Source organism: Trypanosoma cruzi, genomic scaffold, assembly GCF_000209065.1.
Source record: "Trypanosoma cruzi strain CL Brener 1047053516397 genomic scaffold, whole genome shotgun sequence".
NCBI lineage: Eukaryota > Euglenozoa > Kinetoplastea > Trypanosomatida > Trypanosomatidae > Trypanosoma > Trypanosoma cruzi.
This window is the reverse complement of record NW_001849400.1, coordinates 7,723-21,486: the sequence shown is the minus strand read 5'-3', so window position 1 is coordinate 21,486 and position 13,764 is coordinate 7,723. Positions and strand designations below refer to the sequence as shown.

At 54.0% G+C, this 13,764-nt stretch overlaps 2 protein-coding genes and 1 pseudogene across 2 annotated transcripts, besides 15 other annotated features; all 3 read right to left on the bottom strand.

Moving 5' to 3' along the window:
- Positions 1–512: part of a sequence feature (heterozygous, non-Esmeraldo-like haplotype) that runs on past the window's edge.
- Positions 115–420: a mobile genetic element.
- Positions 493–512: a microsatellite.
- Positions 513–816: a sequence feature (areas merged during assembly that could not be assigned to a particular haplotype. This can correspond to areas where the two haplotypes were merged or to regions with more than two copies in the genome that were merged during assembly.).
- Positions 817–1,517: a sequence feature (haploid, Esmeraldo-like haplotype).
- Tc00.1047053509693.40 (hypothetical protein, conserved) lies at positions 860–1,645 on the bottom strand (the record flags this gene model as incomplete). The annotated part of the gene is made up of 1 exon (XM_811820.1): positions 860–1,645. The coding sequence occupies one exon, from the start codon at positions 1,643–1,645 to the stop codon at positions 860–862; it is 786 nt and encodes a 261-aa protein (XP_816913.1).
- Positions 1,518–3,326: a sequence feature (heterozygous, non-Esmeraldo-like haplotype).
- On the bottom strand, positions 2,045–2,692 carry Tc00.1047053509693.30 (hypothetical protein, conserved; the record flags this gene model as incomplete). Its single annotated transcript, XM_811819.1, has 1 exon — positions 2,045–2,692. One exon carries the CDS (start codon positions 2,690–2,692, stop codon positions 2,045–2,047), a length of 648 nt encoding a protein of 215 aa, XP_816912.1.
- Positions 2,749–2,810: a microsatellite.
- Positions 3,184–3,214: a microsatellite.
- Positions 3,327–3,533: a sequence feature (areas merged during assembly that could not be assigned to a particular haplotype. This can correspond to areas where the two haplotypes were merged or to regions with more than two copies in the genome that were merged during assembly.).
- Positions 3,534–10,840: a sequence feature (heterozygous, non-Esmeraldo-like haplotype).
- Positions 3,683–13,192, bottom strand: Tc00.1047053509693.20 (annotated as a pseudogene).
- Positions 10,841–11,092: a sequence feature (areas not merged during assembly with more than two copies in the genome that could not be assigned to a particular haplotype).
- Positions 11,093–12,027: a sequence feature (heterozygous, Esmeraldo-like haplotype).
- Positions 12,028–12,123: a sequence feature (areas not merged during assembly with more than two copies in the genome that could not be assigned to a particular haplotype).
- Positions 12,124–13,764: a sequence feature (heterozygous, non-Esmeraldo-like haplotype).
- Positions 13,603–13,627: a microsatellite.

The window sequence follows — 13,764 nt, the reverse complement described above, 5'->3', positions numbered from 1 at the left end:
CAGGAAAGACACGGATGCAGAAGTGCACAAAGAAGTAAACACACACACACACACAAATGAAAGAAATGCGTGTGCGTGACGGGTGAACAAAGGAAAACATCCAATAGAAATCCAAATATTCGCCGGGGCTGTTGGCCGGATCCTGAAATCACATACATAAATAAAATATAATGGGGGAAGAAGAAGACAATAAAAGTGCAGTAGGGTTCGCCACACATCCTCCATGTTTACTCCAATTATATTTATATATCATTCGATAGACATCATCGTGGCACGGTGCGGTCCATTCGGATCGGAGACATTTGTTACTTACGAAGTGGAAGACTTTGGGCTCCTCCAGCCACAAGACACCGCCGCAAGTTGGAGGAATAAAAAGGAGGGTGGGTAAATTGGGTGGAATGGCAAAAGCAAAAATAAAAATAAAATTCGCCTTGCCGTTATCAATTCCTTAATTCCCTTCCATCGCAGTCTTTCAAAGGATTCATAAAATTGAAAAAAAAAAAAAAAAAAAATTTTTTCCGTACAGGAATACACGTGTTTTTATCAGGATACATATATTTATATATACATGTATAAATGAATTTAGGTAGCCAGCCCGCTCGTAAAAATTCTCTTCACAGGCTCCCAACAAAAACAACAACCAAAAAAAAAAAAAAGAGACCCACCACACAAGCACACGCACACAAGAGACATCCACACATCCCAAACTGTTTGCTCCTCCCTATATTTATATATCTCTCTTTAAATTTTTTTTGAGTGTGTGTGTTTTTTAAATTCCCCCGCCCTTCCCTCGCTCACACCGTACGTCTGACCGTTTCTTGCACCACGCGCTGTCATTCCTAGCGCATGAAGTTCTTGTTTAGTTTTTCCTCTTTTCGTACGTGTCCAACCCGGACTCAAGGGAGACGCCAAAGAACTCAATGTACTTCACCGTGGGAAGCTGATAAAAGTGTTTTGGCTCGACACTGCACACATACACACGCTGCAAGACGCTCAGTACGCCGCCCACAAAGCCAAGCAACACGGCTAACGTGTCTGTCGCCTCTTGTTCATTCCCGCCGCCACTGTTGGTCTGACCGGTACCTTCCGCCTCCGCACTATTCTCCGTTGCGCCGCCAAGAGGCGGAAGCAGCAGCAACAACAGCGGGTGCCCTGGTAGCGCAACATACGTCAAAGCATGGGTGTCAAAGTGTTTCAGCCACGGCCCAATACCCTCCTTCATGGAATCCGACATCGTCCTACAAATCGGCTTGGCGCTGCAACCATACGCAAGTCTCCGCTCAATAAAATTGAGTTCTTTAATTTCACTCATGACGACATTTTCCTGATTTTCTTTAAATTTGGCAGACTCCAGAACGATAAAGTAGGCGTGAACAGGGTTGGAGTGATCCATGATGCAAGAGCGACCAGCACCTGACGACACAGACTTCTGCGTCACCGCGTCCAATAGTCTTGCCGCGTATGCAACAATATTGCGGTTCTTGCTGCGTTCAATGTACAAAAAAGTGTCTGGTGTGTCCCGCTCAAAGCGATTGCCTCGGGGCGACACACGTTGACGCAACAATCGATTGAGTGACGTCGCATCACCCTTACACTGCTCATACAGTATGTGGGCAAGGGAACTGGCGTCCTTCGGGTTTCCCATTTGTGAAACAAAAAAAACAACAACAACAAAAATTATAATAATAAAGAGTGCCGCCCACCGCACACTGCAAGAAGTATTCCTTCTCCTTAAAGTCTCCGCACTGTGGAAACGCAAAAAAACGGTAAAAAAAGAAAAAAGAAAGAGCACATTGAAAAACAAATACAACCACGCGTCCCACGCGCACACACATGCGTGCATATGTTTCCACAAAGAAAGAACAACAATAAAAAGCCAACAAACAGCCGTAAAAAAAAAAAAAAAGAAGAGTCCCAATCCAACCTCTTCCCTTTTTGTTTCTCCCGTTGTTGCACTTGGGTTCATCCTTTCGTCGTCGTGCATATCGCTCGTCCTGCTGCCATCAGGAATCACTGTCATCCTCAGCAGCAAGAGAAAAAGTCCTCACTTGTTGTACGGTAGGCGTGGCCTTTTGCCGTAACCCTCCGTCTTGACGTACCGTGCGCCGAATGAAAACTGTTTTGGCCGACGGCCGTACGCGTGGCCGTTCTGCTGCCGCTCGCGCACAAGTTTCTCCTGTGCGTAGAAGTGCCGCCAGTCATGTGGCCGATGTTGGAATGGTTTTGTGTGATTATCCGAGACGTTTTGGATGAACCAGTCGTTAAACTCGCCACACGCCTCACTCATGGCCCGCCGCAAATGTCCGACACGCGAGAGGCATGCGTCAAGGGCACGGCTTTCCCGCTCACATGTGTCCTGCCCGCCCCTCGCCATGCACACTCTCAACGCCATTGTTTCTGACTGGCACATAGTGAGCTGCTCCTCGCCGCTCAGGCCGACAAGCTTCGCTTGCGTGAAAACAGGGGAGCCGCCGAGAGATGGCGAGGAGTCAATCTCGCCACGACCCGCGCGCCGCACGCCAAGGTTGTCAAACGACGTCCCCCGGCCAAAGTTTACAAGATTCGTTGGGTTGATAAAATCATATGCGTTCACAGGCTTAAGGCCGTACTGATTCACGCCACTATCGTGCTGACGAGCTTTAAGAAAAACAGGAGTGTAGCGGTACGCGTGGAAGATGTCAGAGGACTTCATTTCTTCGATGCCAGCTGTCTGTCAATCAGTATGTATCCTCTTTCACCGGCACCGCTACAACTACAATGACTACTATTGCCAACAGTAATAATAACAATAAAAATAACAAAAACAACAATTGTACACACAGCTCTGTTTTGGTAACGAAGGAGGGGAGGGGAGGCACGACGATCCCTGTCTTCTGTGCTGTCAGGCCGGCTCGTCAAAGAAAGAAAGGGAAAGCGGAAAATTCATCGGATTGGAGTTCATAGAATGGGAAGGGGGAAAAAAACACACACAATAAAGATGCGTAAACACTACACAGAAAACCCATAGATACATGTTCACATGCCACAACCCGCCCACTCTTGTTCGCGTCATTCTCACTGAAAGAAAAAATGGGAAAAAAAAAAAAAGAGTCACAAAGAAGAAAACGCCAACACCCACAAGAACGGGCATGTCACTTCCTTTCGCAGCAACCATTTGCCAAAGAAGAACGTGGGATTTACAAAACACACACGCACACACACACACGCACACACAAAAGAAGAAGAAGTCTTAAAAGGCTGAGGTACATTTTTTGAATATGTAAAAAGGATATGTAAAGAATTTTGTTGTTGATAATTTTTTACCGTTCATTCACATCCTTTCCTCTCCATCTCTCTCTCTATATGATGCCCCCTTCCCCTCGATTTCATTCAACAGCAATAAAGAAAAAGGATCGCAGTAAAATGGCAGACAAAAAGTGAGCACATGGCCCTTACAGCAGCCGCAATAACAGAGAGAAAAAGAAAAGAAATGGCAGACAAAGCAAGATGCAAAGACACACCGGTATGCAAGCGCAGAGGAGTCCATGCAACCAAAATTGTAACAGAGCCAGCAACAAAAGAAAGTATCAATCATGCATCAAACGCGACTGAACAGAAAGATGTAACACGACAGAGACAACAGGCAGAAAAGGAGTTGGATCCATTGCACCATGCCATTCACACAATGGCCAGGTTCGACAAATTACGCTGCATCCTGCATTTCATGATTGACACACCAGTTGGCTGAACTACTCTCTGGACCCGTTGATGCATCCACCGCCGTCGTTACAGACGCCACCGAAGCCTCTGCCCCTGAAGTGGCAGGGATTGAAGGCCCTCGTGGCTCTTCGCCGGGCACTCTAGCACTCTCCATTTGTTGTCTTGGGTCTACCACAATTCGTGACTGAAGCTCATTCTCCTTCTTGGCCGAGCCCCTCCACAAGTGCTGACTCATAGAAGCAGTATCTGCGGCTGGGACTCGGGTTTTCGTGAAGAAAGTTGATTCCTGGACACCGCCGCCCCACCGAGGCGTGGACAATGGAGATGACGAGGAAGGCATAAGAAGTTCATTGAATGGACGCAGCACGTATGTCTCATCGTCACGCAGAAATCGTATGGCCTCCTGAAGAGCCGTTGACATGACAGCACCATCAAATATCTGGGAAAGAAACGCCGTCTGCCGTGATGTGCGAAGTTGCAGTTCACTTAGCGTCGCCACAACGACAAGCTTTAAGTGAGTAACCGCTGGATCTCCAACAAATTTCGTCTCGCACTGCACAACGGCCGCCTCCATGTTATCCAACATGCCACGAATTGTGTGACAGTGGTCCATCAAGCGATGAGCAAAGGTTGAGACACTGCTTATGATATCCTGTAGGACTCGAGAACGCGAAGAAAAGGATCGTTGCCGCAAAGAGTGCGTGCTGCTCCCACTGCTGCTTTCACACATTGGTAAAAGGGGAGAAGTGGGTGCGGTGCTGCTGGCAGGAACTTGCTGCGAGGACCGCGTCGCGTCTATCACACATCGCAGTGCCGCGGCATGTGCCTCACAAGCTTTTTCAAAGCATTTGAATTGCGAGACCTCAACGTCTAGTAAAACAGCGGCGTGAGAAAGACGATTGAGACGCAGCAGCAACTGATTCACCACACTACTCAGTGAGAGTTCACCTTCCTGTGGGAGGCCTGCCTCCACCACCACCTGCGTCACGGTACTCCTGACCTCTGCCTGGGTGGATGCCACTTGTGCCTGTGCGGAGCGCAACATTTGCTGCAGTCGTGCCACCTCCGCCCGCAGAAACTCGCACTCGCCTTGCCGCTCCTCAAGTGACTCCAGGGCGCGATCTCGTGCTGTGCGGACCTCCTGCGCCGTCTGCTGCTCCCGCCGCAACGCAGTTTCCAGCTTCTCAACGTTGCTGCGGTGCAGCTCGTTGGTTTTCGCAAGAGCCGTCTCCAGATCGGCAGTCGCCTTCCGTGCCACACGCTCCAATTGCGACGTATTCTCCCGCAAGGCACTCTGCAGCTGTTCCCTCTCCTTCAAGTATGCTGTCGACTGAGTATTTTGGCGCTCCAATTCCTCTGTGAGTTTACTTATCGTCGCCTGCTGTTGCGCTCCAGTCTTCTCTGCATCGTGAGCGGCGGTTGCGGTAAAAGCCAACTTCTGCTGGAGCTGCTGCACGTCCCGCTGGAGATCCGCCACTTCCTTCCGGAGAATTTCCTCCGACAGTCGACTCACCTCCATTTTTCGCAGGCTGCGCTCCTCGCACTGCTCATACTCACGCTGTTTCTGAGCCAAAGTGTCCAGTGCTTCTTCAAGCTTTGACTGCAGCGTTGCCACTTCGGCGCGAAGGGACTTCACAGTTGCCGTCAGCTGCTCATGCTGCGCCGCCGCATCCTGCTGAAGGGTCCGGCAGCGATCCGTCCTATCGGTCAACTGGCGGCGCAGAAGCTCTGCTTCATCCGCGTGCTGCGTGCATTTACACTCCAGCCCTTTACACTCCTGTCGCACTGCGTGAAGGTCCTTCTGGAGTTGCACCACCTCCTCCTGTAGCTCTGCAACTTGCACCTGCCTTTGTGAACGCTCTCGAACCAGTAATTCCTGCTCACTTTCTGCCAGTCCCCGCATCTGTTGAAGCTCTTCAACACACCGGGCCTTCTCCTTTTTTAGCGCGTAAACCACGTGGTTCAACTCATTTTCCCGCGCTTCCGCCTCGACAAGTGTGCAACGACAGCGGGAAATTTCCTCCTGAGCATCTGCAAGAGTCCTCCGCACCATCTGCAGCTCCGCATCATGGGATTCCTTCTGGCGTCGAAGCTCCTTGTGAAGCTGCTCATTGTGCTGATTTGTGGCCTCCAGGTGGTTTTCCAGGCTCCCCACATCCTGCTTTGCGTTTAACCAGTCACGGTGCAGCGTGTCCCGCTCCGCGCTAAGGTTTGCGTGTGCTTCATCCAGCTTCCCAATCTCACCCTCCAGTATTTCACAGCGCTCCTTCAACTGTTGAATAAAACGCCGCTGCTGTTGATCTTTGCTGTGATTCTCATCCGACATCTGCCGAAGCTTTGCCTCCAATGCATCAACGTGTTCCTGCAAAACACATTGTTGTTTTTGAGAGGCCTGCAGCTCCTCCTGAAGAGCGCTGTTGCGACTTTCTAATGCCGCACTGCGTCGCTCTGCGCCACGTCGCCATGTCGCAGCGTCGCTCGTGTCGTTCGCATAGAGGGATTCCAGCTCCGTCAGCCGTGCCTTTGCCGCCTCCGCCTCCTGCTCCTGCTGCGCTTTGCGAGTGCGTAACCGCCCAATCTCAGCCTCGCTTGCCGTCAGTTGATTCTTTAGCTCAGTAATATGTTCATGTGCCTTTGTGCACTCTTCGCTCAGAGCAGCATGGGCAGACCGCAGTTCGGCAATGGACGCATTGAGCGCTTCCACTTGACGACGCGATACTACTTCCGTTGATGTGCTGCGCTGCGATAACGCCGTCAGCTGCTGCGTTGTGTCCATCAACTCTGCCTCGCGAGCCGCCTGTTCCGCCTCAAGCCGCTCGAGTCGCGGCAACACACGATCCAACGACGCCTGGGCAGCCTGTGCCCGCTTCGTAGCATCGTCTCGCTGAGCCTTGTACTCTTCTGCCTGTTGTTCCACCACCTCCAACTTGTTCTTAGCCACCTCCTGTGCATCGCGGAGCAAACAAGTCTTTTCAATTAATGACTCCTGCAACCGAGCCACCTCCTCCTGCTGCTGCGCCGCCAGCTCCTCTAGTCTCGAATTTGCCCGTGCGAGTATTCGGGCGGCGTTGGCTTTTTCAGTCTCCAACAGGCTGATGGTGTTGACTGCCGAGTTGTACTCCAGTTGCAAGGCCTGGAGGTCGCTCTTGGCTTTTGACGCCTCCTCGCGTGCGTCTTTTGTCGCCTCTGTTGAAATCTTTTTTACCGCAGCTGCCTCCTCCGTGGACTCCCTAGCAACGCAATTGGCCGCGGCAAGTTCCATTTCGAGGCGTTCGATAATCTCCTGCAGCTGCTGCTGCTCCACCTTGGCGTCCTCGATGATCGAAAGCAGCTCATTACTCTGCCGCTCCCCCTCAACCATCGCTTCTGTGGCTGTCTGCTCAATGGCGTCGCATCTGGCAAGGAGGTTTCGCTGGTTCTCCGAGCATCGCCGCAACAGCTGCCGATGCGCTTGCATGATACCGTGAAGCACATCTTGCATGACACGCGGTACTGTCATCGCCTTCGCAAGAAGAATGGCCTCCATATATTCCCTCAGCAATAAATTGCGCCGCTCTGCAAAGGTGACCAATTGAAGGTCTTCGTAGGCGCGCGCGAGTTCCGCTGCTTGCTCCTGGGCCTCATTCAATTCCTGTCGCAGCGCGTTGCACGACTGAATCCTGAATGACAAATCATCCTTCATGGCGGAAATTTGCGTTCGACTTTGTTTCACCTCATCCGTTTGCCGCTGACATGCGAGTTCCCGCACCTCCACCATGCGTCTGGCGCACTGCACCTCCAGCTCCAATGCATCCTTCTCCTGCAGCAAGGTCTCTTTCTCTGTTGTTAATTGCTGCACCCTCACCTCCAGTGACTCGCTCCGCTGCAGCAGCGAGTTGATTCGAGCATCGAGGGACTGACCGCTGTCACCCGCCTCAGTGCCATCTTCAGCGCCCTGTTGCCGGCCACGCGACAAAGACTCCTTCTTACGCAGTAACTGTTGCATTGCCTCAAGCTCTGCGACAACCTGCATTTTTCACTCAAGGCCTCATCCAATTTTTGACGAAGGTGCACAAGTTGATGGTTATTCGTCTGCGCCGTGAACGGCATTGTGGCAGCAAGTGTTTGGGCAGCCTGTAACTCCGCCCGCAGACGGTCAATCTCGCGGCGCAGTCCATTCTCTTGCTGTTCATGCTCACAGCATACACGACGTATTTCCTCTGATGCGTCATGCATCTGCTTCTCCATATCGTTCTGTACACGTTCTAGCCGCTGCGATAACGTCCGCTGTCGTTCCTCAAGCAGACGTTTGACTTCACGCAGCTCAGCGCCCATCTCACGATGCACCGCCTCCAGCCTGAAATACCTTTCTGTTCCCTCATCCACCTCTTGCTGCCGCTGTTCCAACTCCACCCGAACAAACCGCAGCTGTTCCTCTGTTGAGAGCACCTGTTGCGACATCTTCTCGGTTTGTGACTCCAGCTCCTCAATGCGTGCCCGCTTCTCCTGCAGAAGCATCTCCACGCTCGTAGCACCATCACGTAACAAAGCAGCTGCATCTTCATACATTTGAGAAAACTCACAACGGCTTTTCTCCTCTGCCCTCAATCGCTCCCGCAGCTCTTGCAAGTCCCTCTCCTGCATAGCTACTTTCTCCTCCTCCTGCTCCCTGGTTCTTTGAAGCACTGAAATTTGCCCTTTAAGCAAATCAACTTCGTTCAATGCGGCCTGCAAAGGTCCATCAACACACTTACCTTCCTCAGCAGGTGCACCCTGCCGGACCACCGCCTCTACATCCTGATGCACGGTAGTATCCCGTAAATAAGATCTTAATTCGGTCTGCAACTGCTCAAATCGCTCATACAATTTATCATGCTCCTCCTTCCAAAACAATGCATCACCCAAGACAGAATTATCCACCGAAAGAGACTCTAACCGCGTCTTGTCAGCAAGTATTTTCTCATAATACTCCTCCTGCTCCTCCAGTTTATGCCGAAGCAGATCATCGTGCTCCGCAATGCGGTCGCTTGCCTCGAGCAGCGCAGCCTCAATCTCCTCCTCATGGCTCTGCTGCATCCGATACAACTCCTCCTTCAGCTTGGCATTCTCTGCCGCCATCTCGGCCTCCATCCGGTGCATGGTCGCCTCCGCATCGGCGCACTGCCGTGCAAGACGCTCCACCTCTCCCACAGCGCTATCCCGGGCCAGTGTGGCGCTTGACAAAGCAGCCTCCAGCTCCGCTAGCCGCCCTCGAAGCTCTGTCACGAGGCCCTCCGGTTCGGCCTGGCGATCCACGGACACGGCATCACCAGTCGCCGTGGGGTGCTGCTCGGTGCCAACGCCAAAAACGTCATCGCCATCGTCACCCTGGTCAGGAAATGACCCTGGTTCCTTCGACAGCGCGCCCATGCTGGCAAACGGGTTCGTGGACGACGCGGCTGCGCGGCGTGGCGGCCCGGCTAGCTGTGTCTGCTGCTGCGACCTCATCTCGGCCTCCATCCGGTGCATCGCCGCCCCCGCTGCCTGACGCTCCTCCTCATGGCTCTGCTGCATCCGACACAACTCCTCCTTCAGCTTGGCATTCTCTGCCGCCATCTCGGCCTCCATCCGGTGCATGGTCGCCTCCGCATCGGCGCACTGCCGTGCAAGACGCTCCACCTCTCCCACAGCGCTATCCCGGGCCAGTGTGGCGCTTGACAAAGCAGCCTCCAGCTCCGCTAGCCGCCCTCGAAGCTCTGTCACGAGGCCCTCCGGTTCGGCCTGGCGATCCACGGACACGGCATCACCAGTCGCCGTGGGGTGCTGCTCGGTGCCAACGCCAAAAACGTCATCGCCATCGTCACCCTGGTCAGGAAATGACCCTGGTTCCTTCGACAGCGCGCCCATGCTGGCAAACGGGTTCGTGGACGACGCGGCTGCGCGGCGTGGCGGCCCGGCTAGCTGTGTCTGCTGCTGCGACCTCATCTCGGCCTCCATCCGGTGCATCGCCGCCCCCGCTGCCTGACGCTCCTCCTCATGGCTCTGCTGCATCCGACACAACTCCTCCTTCAGCTTGGCATTCTCTGCCGCCATCTCGGCCTCCATCCGGTGCATGGTCGCCTCCGCATCGGCGCACTGCCGTGCAAGACGCTCCACCTCTCCCACAGCGCTATCCCGGGCCAGTGTGGCGCTTGACAAAGCAGCCTCCAGCTCCGCTAGCCGCCCTCGAAGCTCTGTCACGAGGCCCTCCGGTCCGGCCTGGCGATCCACGGACACGGCATCACCAGTCGCCGTGGGGTGCTGCTCGGTGCCAACGCCAAAAACGTCATCGCCATCGTCACCCTGGTCAGGAAATGACCCTGGTTCCTTCGACAGCGCGCCCATGCTGGCAAACGGGTTCGTGGACGACGCGGCTGCGCGGCGTGGCGGCCCGGCTAGCTGTGTCTGCTGCTGCGACCTCATCTCGGCCTCCATCCGGTGCATCGCCGCCCCCGCTGCCTGACGCTCCTCCTCATGGCTCTGCTGCATCCGACACAACTCCTCCTTCAGCTTGGCATTCTCTGCCGCCATCTCGGCCTCCATCCGGTGCATGGTCGCCTCCGCATCGGCGCACTGCCGTGCAAGACGCTCCACCTCTCCCACAGCGCTATCCCGGGCCAGTGTGGCGCTTGACAAAGCAGCCTCCAGCTCCGCTAGCCGCCCTCGAAGCTCTGTCACGAGGCCCTCCGGTCCGGCCTGGCGATCCACGGACACGGCATCACCAGTCGCCGTGGGGTGCTGCTCGGTGCCAACGCCAAAAACGTCATCGCCATCGTCACCCTGGTCAGGAAATGACCCTGGTTCCTTCGACAGCGCGCCCATGCTGGCAAACGGGTTCGTGGACGACGCGGCTGCGCGGCGTGGCGGCCCGGCTAGCTGTGTCTGCTGCTGCGACCTCATCTCGGCCTCCATCCGGTGCATCGCCGCCCCCGCTGCCTGACGCTCCTCCTCATGGCTCTGCTGCATCCGACACAACTCCTCCTTCAGCTTGGCATTCTCTTCCTTCAGACTCAGCAGAGAATGCAAGGCATCGGAATCACCACCGGGCTCCTTGAACGAATTCAGCTGCTCCAGAAACCTCGCTTCAAGCTCCGCCTCCTGCTCCTCCAGTTTATGCCGAAGCAGATCATCGTGCTCCGCAATGCGGTCGCTTGCCTCGAGCAGCGCAGCCTCAATCTCCTCCTCATGGCTCTGCTGCATCCGACACAACTCCTCCTTCAGCTTGGCATTCTCTGCCGCCATCTCGGCCTCCATCCGGTGCATGGTCGCCTCCGCATCGGCGCACTGCCGTGCAAGACGCTCCACCTCTCCCACAGCGCTATCCCGGGCCAGTGTGGCGCTTGACAAAGCAGCCTCCAGCTCCGCTAGCCGCCCTCGAAGCTCTGTCACGAGGCCCTCCGGTTCGGCCTGGCGATCCACGGACACGGCATCACCAGTCGCCGTGGGGTGCTGCTCGGTGCCAACGCCAAAAACGTCATCGCCATCGTCACCCTGGTCAGGAAATGACCCTGGTTCCTTCGACAGCGCGCCCATGCTGGCAAACGGGTTCGTGGACGACGCGGCTGCGCGGCGTGGCGGCCCGGCTAGCTGTGTCTGCTGCTGCGACCTCATCTCGGCCTCCATCCGGTGCATCGCCGCCCCCGCTGCCTGACGCTCCTCCTCATGGCTCTGCTGCATCCGACACAACTCCTCCTTCAGCTTGGCATTCTCTGCCGCCATCTCGGCCTCCATCCGGTGCATGGTCGCCTCCGCATCGGCGCACTGCCGTGCAAGACGCTCCACCTCTCCCACAGCGCTATCCCGGGCCAGTGTGGCGCTGACAAAGCAGCCTCCAGCTCCGCTAGCCGCCCTCGAAGCTCTGTCACGAGGCCCTCCGGTTCGGCCTGGCGATCCACGGACACGGCATCACCAGTCGCCGTGGGGTGCTGCTCGGTGCCAACGCCAAAAACGTCATCGCCATCGTCACCCTGGTCAGGAAATGACCCTGGTTCCTTCGACAGCGCGCCCATGCTGGCAAACGGGTTCGTGGACGACGCGGCTGCGCGGCGTGGCGGCCCGGCTAGCTGTGTCTGCTGCTGCGACCTCATCTCGGCCTCCATCCGGTGCATCGCCGCCCCCGCTGCCTGACGCTCCTCCTCATGGCTCTGCTGCATCCGACACAACTCCTCCTTCAGCTTGGCATTCTCTTCCTTCAGACTCAGCAGAGAATGCAAGGCATCGGAATCACCACCGGGCTCCTTGAACGAATTCAGCTGCTCCAGAAACCTCGCTTCAAGCTCCGCCTCCTGCTCCTCCAGTTTATGCCGAAGCAGATCATCGTGCTCCGCAATGCGGTCGCTTGCCTCGAGCAGCGCAGCCTCAATCTCCTCCTCATGGCTCTGCTGCATCCGACACAACTCCTCCTTCAGCTTGGCATTCTCTGCCGCCATCTCGGCCTCCATCCGGTGCATGGTCGCCTCCGCATCGGCGCACTGCCGTGCAAGACGTTCTAGTTCTTCTTCCATATGTGTGCTTTCTGGAACTGGTGTGTGTGGTTTATATTCGGATTGCATTTGTTTTATTTTATGCTCAAGGTAGATGACTGTTTTTTGTGACAAATTTCCCTCTTCCGTTGTGTTTATTAGTTCTTCTTGTATCATACAAACTTTTTTTAGTAGCGCTACCACGTCTTCTTGCAGTTGTTGATTGTTTTTGTTGAGATTCTTGTTTTCTTCCCCGAGTTTGTTGCAGTAGAGTATTTTTTCCTGAAGTTTTAACTGCAGCTCTTGTATTTCAACCTGCTTGCGTGCCAATAATGACTCGGCGTCGTGAAGGTCCTCAGATGTTTCCAGGTGAGGGTTTCTACGATTATCTTGCGCGCGTGGACGCATGGCGGGAACCATCTCCTGCATGTGGTGAGAGCCCCCGTCATACCGTACTCCCGTCTCCTTTTCATCTGGTGGAAGTAATTTCCTTGCGTCATTCTTTAAATTGCATTGAATTTGAGCGTCGCGCTGGGCAAGCTCGGCAGCAAGTTTGGTTAGTGCCTCCTGCTGTTTTTCGATTGTCTCTTGAAGCAAGTGGCTTTCTTTTGTTAGGATTTCAATTTGCCGGACGTCCCGTATATGTTGCTCGCGAACGGAATCCAGAATTGAGTAATCAATAATGGCCGTTGTACAGTCATGTGAGGTGGAGATGTTGTCCCCGTCTCTACGGCTCTCCGAGAGCAGTTCCACCGACTGCGGCGGCAAATACGAAAGTCCATGCGTTTTTTCCGTCGCCGCTTGCCCTTCCTTGACGGGAATGCTGCACAGATCAATCACCGCGTCTGAATGATACCGCATTTCTACACACGGACTGCCTTTCTCTTCTGCGCGCAGCCGCTCTTCGTACAAGACACGGCCGCGCTGTTTTAGCCTGGCTGTTTCTTCAGGACTGCGGTCGAAATCCCTCATGCGGCACGACTCCAGCAAGGCCTGGCCCCGCTCCAGGCGCAGCTTCCTTAGCCTCTCATCCATTACCGCCGACCGCTCGCTTCACAGAAGCACGTGGATGTACTGACAAACACCCACACACGCCCCGAATGCTCAGTCGGTTTAAAGACCGTCTCCGTGTCGTCAAAGATGGAAACAGTAAAGGACAAAAAAAGGAAGACGCAGGCGGTCCCTTTTTTTTTTTTTTTTTTCACAAACCCTAATTTTGCGCAAGCACAAAAACTCTTCCTGTGCAATGGGGAAAAAACATACGTCAAGTGGATAAAAAAATGTGGGCAGGTAAATAAAAAAAAAAAAAAAGGTTGGAAAAAAAGGGAAAATACCAAAAGCTGCGTCCGTGAAGGAAAAGTGGGAGCATTCGTGAGATGTTTTGTTTGTGAAAAACACAAACATTACGTCCATTATACCACACACACACGTACAGACACAAAGGTATATATATATATATATATATATATGCAGGCCATTGTCAGAAGGCACAGTGTTAAAAGGAAGAAAAAAAAAAAAAACGCACTTGGTCTACACAGACACACACAAAGAGAGCAACAATAACAGCAACACAAACATATTGTTTTTTTAATTGTTTGATTTGTAA